The sequence below is a fragment of the Dendropsophus ebraccatus genome, chromosome 11, assembly GCF_027789765.1.
Source record: "Dendropsophus ebraccatus isolate aDenEbr1 chromosome 11, aDenEbr1.pat, whole genome shotgun sequence".
In the NCBI taxonomy this organism is placed as follows: domain Eukaryota; kingdom Metazoa; phylum Chordata; class Amphibia; order Anura; family Hylidae; genus Dendropsophus; species Dendropsophus ebraccatus.
In genome coordinates, this window is record NC_091464.1 from 75,982,059 (window position 1) to 75,989,844 (window position 7,786).

General features: G+C 42.6%; 1 protein-coding gene across 1 annotated transcript; it reads right to left on the minus strand.

Moving 5' to 3' along the window:
- Positions 1 to 549: 549 nt before the first annotated feature.
- ADAMTS1 (ADAM metallopeptidase with thrombospondin type 1 motif 1) lies at positions 550 to 7,309 on the minus strand. The gene is made up of 9 exons (XM_069945116.1): positions 6,580 to 7,309; positions 5,426 to 5,772; positions 5,032 to 5,164; positions 4,544 to 4,711; positions 4,055 to 4,341; positions 3,716 to 3,902; positions 3,447 to 3,619; positions 2,923 to 3,098; positions 550 to 2,692 (listed from the first exon to the last, which is right to left on the minus strand). Exons 1-9 carry the CDS (start codon positions 7,127 to 7,129, stop codon positions 1,957 to 1,959), a joined length of 2,757 nt encoding a protein of 918 aa, XP_069801217.1. The 5' UTR covers positions 7,130 to 7,309; the 3' UTR covers positions 550 to 1,956.
- Between the last annotated feature and the right edge of the window lie 477 nt (positions 7,310 to 7,786).

Genomic DNA, 7,786 nt, shown 5'->3' on the forward strand with positions numbered 1-7,786 from the left:
TATTATCCATGTCTTCTAGGATTCCCTAGGGCAGTATCCACTTTTCCAGCTGACTGTAGTCAAATGCCAAGTGTTTGGGTTTAGAGAATGTTGCTAATCAGTTTGGTAAGTCAGCTCAACACCAGTTATAGCCTTTCCTGTAATAGGGGCTAAAGCTTTAATTTTTGGATAACCCATATAACTTCTAATTCTATGTCTAAGCAGAGGGCTTGGAGACAAGTAATCGGCCAAAGAAACTCCTACCACTCGGTATGAGCGAATTTACAATACTAGCAAGCGCTTTGCTAGGCTGGACTCCATGCCACTCTGGGTGCTGAGAAAAGATTTATCAAGTCCCGGGAAACTTTAAAAAGTTTCCCAAGAATGGATCCAGCTTTTCTAGGTACCCAGGGAGGAGTGGCACAGAGTACAAAGGCAGCAGCTGCTCATCCCTGCCTACTACTATAAAGGGAAATTAAATAAAAAATAAAAAAAATCACAGAAATTGACGGCAGATCCCAAATTCCAAGATTTATCAGTAAAAATCAAAATAAATCAAAGAAGGTCAAGGAATGTCAAAGTGTTCTTTTAATAGTTCTAGTTACATATAATAATGCATAAATACTCTTTATCTTGTTATAGAAAGCGATAACTTAAAATATAGTCGGACTGGTCGTACAAAAATAAATAGGTATATGATGAGTCGTAGGATCCCTTCATGGAAGGGGCTGAAGCAAATACTTATGAAGTATACTCTGTATATAGATATATATACACACGCACGCACTCATTCACTGAAGTCATATTCGCCAACCTGACACAGATAATTGAAACATGCCGGTTGGCCAACAGCTGTGGATGGACCTGCTATCCCCAGGACTGTCTACCAAATATATTTCCATATTTTACACCTGGTATATGGAGCATATATACCTTTTTATGTTATATCTCTATGTATGTACAATCTTATAGTCTATACTGGCCTAAAATTTAGAGCCCCCTCCCCCAGCCCATTGTCTATGTTTGTTGGTTTCCTTTAGAAAAGCTGTGAAACCAGATGTTAAAACCCTTAAGGATAAATGTTCACATCTGGCTGTCAGGCCTTTGAGGGGTATATTACTATAATACACAAGTGATGCTAATTAATACAATACAAGTCCTGTAAATAAGTTATGTTTAAAGAGATGTGTGATGTTACTTCCTTAGGAAAACTTGTATTATAAAGTTTTAACATCCCCCTACTATAGGCTATAACATTATTGTGACCTGTATAAAAGAACATGGCCCACAGCCCTAAGGCTTTATATGATCACTTGACCTTATACGTAGCTAATATATGCTTATAACTTACAGTAAAGGGTGTTCAAGGTACCATTATAAGTGTATTTTAATCCCCTCTAAAATCTTGGTCCACCTAATCTGCATGTCTCACATAAATGAGAATATGGCTTTATTACTCTATAAAAATATACTGTGATGATAGCAGCCATAATTAATGATACGGATCATTTACAGCTCCTGGTCTTGCCCTTCTTAAATGAGGTAGGTTAACCCTAACCGAGGGCAAAATCCCCCAAAAAACATCTGAAGGCCTCTTAAGAAAATGTCAATGGTGGGCTTCTAATCTTTAAGGAGCCCGAGTAGTTTTAATATATAATATGGCCGCCATTGATAGGGTCAAATAGAGCCCAATCTGGTAACAGACTCCAAAAGTTTTAAAGTGAACCCATAATGCCCCAGGGGGTCTAAAGATGAAGGATGTAGAGACAGTAATATGCCCTTCTCTCAAACCTACGTAACTTGTTCAATCTCTTGGTTCAACCCAACCAGCAGATATTTGCACTGTTCCTGCTCAATAACTTTCCATCCTCCGGTTTGTACAATCGACCAACCCATTCTACCCGACCTTCCGCTTACAGCATGTTGATTTTTTTTTTTTTTTCAAAGAACCTAATAAAATTCTCGGTCAGATGCTGTTTAACTGCAGTTGGAAACAGTACAAAAGTCTATTAAATGTTTTGGCTTCTTTAGAGGGTCGCAGTTGTCTTGAGGCAAATTGCTCCCCTCGTAAGACACACACTTCAAGAGTCTCTTTCTAAAACCCTTCCCACAGGTCTTAGAACATGAGGACCAGTCTCCCAATTGCCATTGGGGACAGGGAATGTCTGCACATGACCGGATATCGTCTGGCTTGAGCTCATTCGGGCAGTCTTTTGAAGGTTGACCTCTTAAGTCTTTGCACTCTACAGATCTTCTCTGCCAGCCTAATCCACAAGTCTTTGAGCATTCACCCCATTCTCCAATAACCCACTCGGAGAGAATTGTTTCTTGTATAGCATTGAAGGATTCTTTCTTTTTATTCAAAGGCTTTTCTGGTTGAGCAGGTTTCTTGACAAAATAAATGTACTTGATTTTCAGTCTTTGTGAATCTCCCACAGTGAGGACTTGTATAGTGATGGCTTCTCTCAGCGGCTTGAAGCTACGGATTCTTTCGAGGGAAGCAGTGGAGCCGCTGTATGTCAAAAAGTTGCCGTTGTAGGAAATGTCTTGTTCCAATGTGGATAATGTATAGTCGCCATTAAGGATGTAGGTGCCATCAGCTGCCTTTATGGCCAAGTAGCTGCCATCATGCATTGAACCTCTGCTGTTGCGTTGCTTGATTTCAATATTTGTTGCCCCAGCTGGTATGGTGACAACATCATGATACCCAGATCTATGGGAGAGAAAAAAAATTGAATGAAACATAAAATTCTGCAAACTCAGAGATTAAGAAGAGTTTATTTAGTAACTGATTAAAATGGACTTTAGTCCTTTGAGTTACAGAGTGGATTTGGAAAATATCTAACTCTAGGGAAGACAAACTAGACATTGAACTACTGTATCACATATGATCCTCTTAATGTGGATGTATCTAATGCAGAATCCTAAACAAACAATGCATACCTTGCTTTTGTAAATGTCCCGGATACTTTCTTGCAGGTGGAGCCATTCCCTCCACAGACTCCACATTTATCAAACTTCTTGTTGGAACCTATTATACGATCACAGCCTGCCTTGACACATTGGCCTTGGATGCAAACAGAAGTTGAGTCGGGACTACATGGCGTACCATCGGCTACCTGCACAGGGAAAGAAAAACAAACAAAACAGGTTAAAATCTATATCCAGATTACATAATATGTACTTTAGTTCTAGACAGTAATAGTTAAGGTTGTAGGTCATTGATTCCACAGTTTCCATGACCTTTGGAGAGGACACAGACTTCCTACAGTTTGCGAGTGTATGTACACAGATGTGCTTTAACCCAAAGCAATTCTATGCGGGTTATTGATGGTAGAGCTAAAATCCCTGAAGTGAGTGTTAGCGGGGCTTAGTGTACAGTGTACAGCATTCTGTTCTACAATATAGTAAAGGATTAAGTCCTGCTCCATTCTTTAACTAGATCAAGGGTTATTCCATTAACTTACCCTGGGGTTCAGCACAAAGAAGAATCCGGTGCCTTTTGCACGGCATACAAGCTTGCAACGGTCTTTTGGACGGACTCCTGCAAATTTAGGTGTCCATTCAACATTGGGTCCACTTCCAGGAGTCCTTGAGATGTCATTATGAGCTTCACATTGCTCTTCTCTGAATGTCTTGCCTGAGGATATTAAAGTGTCAAGGTTTAGTACCTGAGTGCATTGTTTTAATAGTAAACTATGTGCAAAGATTTGGAGAATATCTCCAGGACACTCACCATTATTTTCAGGACAGTCTTGGATGTTGCATGAACGATACTGGACCCTTTTGCCTTCACAGTATTTTCCGCCATCCTTTGGCACTGGATTGTCACATTCGCGAACTGAGTACTGGACTCCACCTCCACAAGTTCTAGAGCACTCTCCCCATGGACCCCATGCTCCCCAACCACCATGTACAGGAGTCTGGAATAAAATAAGTAACATTAAAAACTAGTCTATAGGTATCCTACATCAAGACCTAATATGAACCAGCTAATATTCATTGAGTAACATTTACTTCATTCCAATAACTATATAAAAAAAAAAAAGGAGCACATGAAGAAACATGAATGTACCTCATAGTGTTTCTTGTCTGTCATCTCTGTGCACTTGCCCTTTAGACACCATTTCCCTTCTCCACAACTGGTTCCATCAGCCCAAGGGAAGTGTTTGGTTTGGCAGACGAGTAGTCCTCCAGAGACTCCGGTGCACCATAAGGTCGTACACGTGCTGGCGGCATCTGGACAATGTCTGGATTCCTCTCCAAATGTAAATTGGCACTGCTTATTGGCATCATACAGCGTTCCAGGGAGATCTGATGGAAGTTGGATGGGTCTGCTGGGCTTGTCCAATAAGCACTCTCCTAGTTAAGCAATAGAGAAATATTTGAGCTCAGTGTTTGTCAGAGAACATGTTCTCACAGACCGTGACATCTCTCTTGACTACATGCCTCGTCTAGGTTGGACGCTATTAAAGAAACATACTGCAATAGTGATTGACACCCACCCAACTAAGCTAGATAGACCCCAAAACATGTTATAAGATGAGAAGCTGAAAGAACTTACCATGCCCGTTATCCAAGAAGGACGTGATCATAAATGCACTGCAAGGAGACCATGGTTCATGTCTATCCAGATTGGAGAGCATAGACGCCATCATATGGGAATCCTTACTCAACGTATTGTATCCAGAGCACTGTTTGGCATCATCATGAGGCATATTAAACACATGACCTGTAAATATACATTTTTGGGTTAAATTCTGCAGGAAACTTTCCTGTGTGAAATGCACTCTACAGCTCTCCACTAAACTCATCAACGCACTTGAGAGAAGACTTCCTCTAATATATGTCCAATATCAAGATGGCAAACATCCTAAGTGCTTCCTCGTCGTAAACGTTTTAGCACTTGAGGATGCATTCTTTTCTGGTTTCTATAGCGACTAGGCGTAAAATCTCTCAGTTTGTCTCAGTAAAAACATTAAGCATTTCCTTTCTGAATTGTTTATGTAAGGCCTAAGCTGTATCCCAGAAAAGCCATGTGGAAACACATACCTAGTTCATGAGCTGTGGTGAAAGCTGCTTGTAAGCCGTCATCTTCTATGATGGAGCAACTGCGACTGGGATCACACACGGTTCCAACGTCAGCCATCCCAAGGGTATCACATGTCTGAGCTCCGCAAAGATCCTTAAAAAAAATAAAAATAAAATAGTGGTTTCAATATTAATTAGATCAAGGACAAAAGTTTGGCAGTACATGTTTAACTTTGGCTTGTTGCCTTGGCTGGAGCGCACATCAACATTTCAGAGCACAGACGCCCCCCCCCCCCCCCCCCCCTCTTAGTTTAGAGCTGAATTTTATTTTGGCCATTTTACCCAATGTAATATACATAGGATTATAATCTGATTAATGGCGGACTAGAGGAAGATTAAAGTCAAAGTCAATTACCTGTCTTGTGAACAAGATCGCCGTATCGTAATGTTCTGCATGGCGGTCGCTGGGTGGGTTGTGCTGTTTTTGCCAGCTGCAGAAGTTTCTTAATGTCAGAGCAGCGTTGGAGGACACATCGGGTCCCTTCTGCTCGTCGTAGATGACCAGGATCTTCACCACCACCAGACTGATAGAGTTTCGGATGCTGGGATGCTTGTAGAGCTTAGCAGCTACTGACATTAGGGTTAGGAGATAGTGCTTTAAATTGCTCCCGTGAAATTCAGCCATGGACTGATCAGCCACCAGCATGGTCTCCACATAGCGAGGACTGGAGACAAACCTCTTTTTCCGTGAACTTCCTGATCCTGCAAAAAAGACAAAAAAAAAAAAAAAGTCAGTCCACGGGCTGCAAAGTATGGAAATCCTTCAGATCCTTGCGGTTTTTGCACATTGTATGCCGTCTATGACTCGCTTGTAACTAGATCCGAGTCACCTTGCACCTTAATAGCGTTGAAGGAATTGATGTAAGATCATTCACTTCCACATGTAATCACAGAATAGTACTTGTGACTGCTGCCAAACTCCTGACTGCTTCTCTGACCCTGAAACCACAGCACCTTTCCCAGACACTGCACCCTTGTGAGGGGCTCTCAGCTTCTGAATTAACGCTTTCCGCCTCAGTTAGCTTTACCTAACCCATCCTGTACACTACAAACCCAACACCCCCCCCCACCCTGCCCCAGGCTATTATAATCCTCCACAATGTTTCATTTGTTATCACAATCACCAGCTGTTTTATGAATGAAAATTTGGGTTTTACAAGTCTTGTAGAACAGGGTGCAAAAAGGCAGAAAGGTATAATTTACTTCTTCTAAGGAGAACGGTATACAAGCGCTGGCATGCCTAGTTTTTGCTATGAGGTCATATTCTTTAACACCTTAAGATCCACAAGTTCCCTTCAAGTCCATGTGCTGCAGCGAATAGCACAGCCCTGTAACTTGGCCGGCTGGCATGACTCCAGGGCATAGTGCCCTACTGATTCATTACCCAACCAAGGGAAATTATGCAACTTTTATTTCACTTTTAAGTTTTGCAGAGGAAGAAGAGTTTGCAGAGAAAAAAAAAAAAAGGTTTTCAAACTTCTTATAAATACAAGTAAATGAGCCCCTTACCTGGTAGTGCCATAGGTTGCCTGGCCTGTGGCTCCTCAGAGTCCAGCTGCTGCTTCTGGGAGACGTCAGTGACTCCACACTTTGCCTTGACACGACTCCTCTTGCTCACTAGATGCAGAGCCATAGTGCTGGAAGATGCCATTGTCAGTGTGTGATTGCTGGGCTGGATGAAATACTCTTCCCCTTGGTGATAGAAGGCTCCTCTGATCCCTGCACAGATACTCAGAGCTGCACTGCTAGCTGGATCCCCATTGACAGTGCCAGAATAGAAGCAGTCAGCCAGGTTAGTAAGAGGCTCTGCAGAGTCTTCTCCAGTAGACTTGGGTTTACCCACATATTGCAAACTAAAGTCCCTTGCAAGGAAACTTGGGTCAGGCTCTAACTCCAAGGTCAGGGCTTCTCCAAAAGCATCCAGGCGGTATACCACCTTGCCATCCTCAGCTGGAACTTGGACAAGGACCACCAGCTCTTCTTCCATTGATACCCCTAGGACAATCCGGGCATAGACCAAAGCTGCCATGCAGGGCAGGAGATACTGCACACGCCTCATCCTGGAAAGAGGTGAGAATGGATACAAAGTTGCAGAACGGTTCTCAGTGCGTAATTACGCGCAAGCTTGAAGGCAACAAAGTGGAAGGGAAAGTTCTGCGTGCGGATTGCTTGCTAGGAGCTCTCTATGCCTTGTGCTCAGCTAGGAACCGGCAACTAGCAAGCTTGCTCTGATTGACTCTGGATCATGACTGCTGGAGCCTGACAGCCTGTGCCGGAATTTATGGGGCTTGCCCACTGATCCCTCCCCTTAAGTCTTTGAAGTGATGTGATCTCATTTCGTGCGTAGTCCTGGAGGAAAAAAAAACCTTCCTTATGCTGGATCCTGGCCAATGTCATCAATCATGGGGATGGGAGGGGGGGAAAGCAGCTGGCTTAGAAATTTGCAGCAGGAGCACGTCTTTTGTCAGTGACATGGACTCAAAGTTTGCAGTCAGTGCCACCTTAAAGCGATCCCTGCTCTCTGCAGACTCAGAGGCTTCAGGTATATACTGCCCAGTGCAGAAAGAGTCACTTAGCAATTGCAACCATCTTATAAAAATCATCATCATCTGCCAGTAAACGATCTGTTAGAGAAGTTAATGATTAAAGGAGAAGGAAAAGTTTTACTATGAATTCCTAAAGACTAACTGGGTCATGGACTGATGCAGCAGAGCCG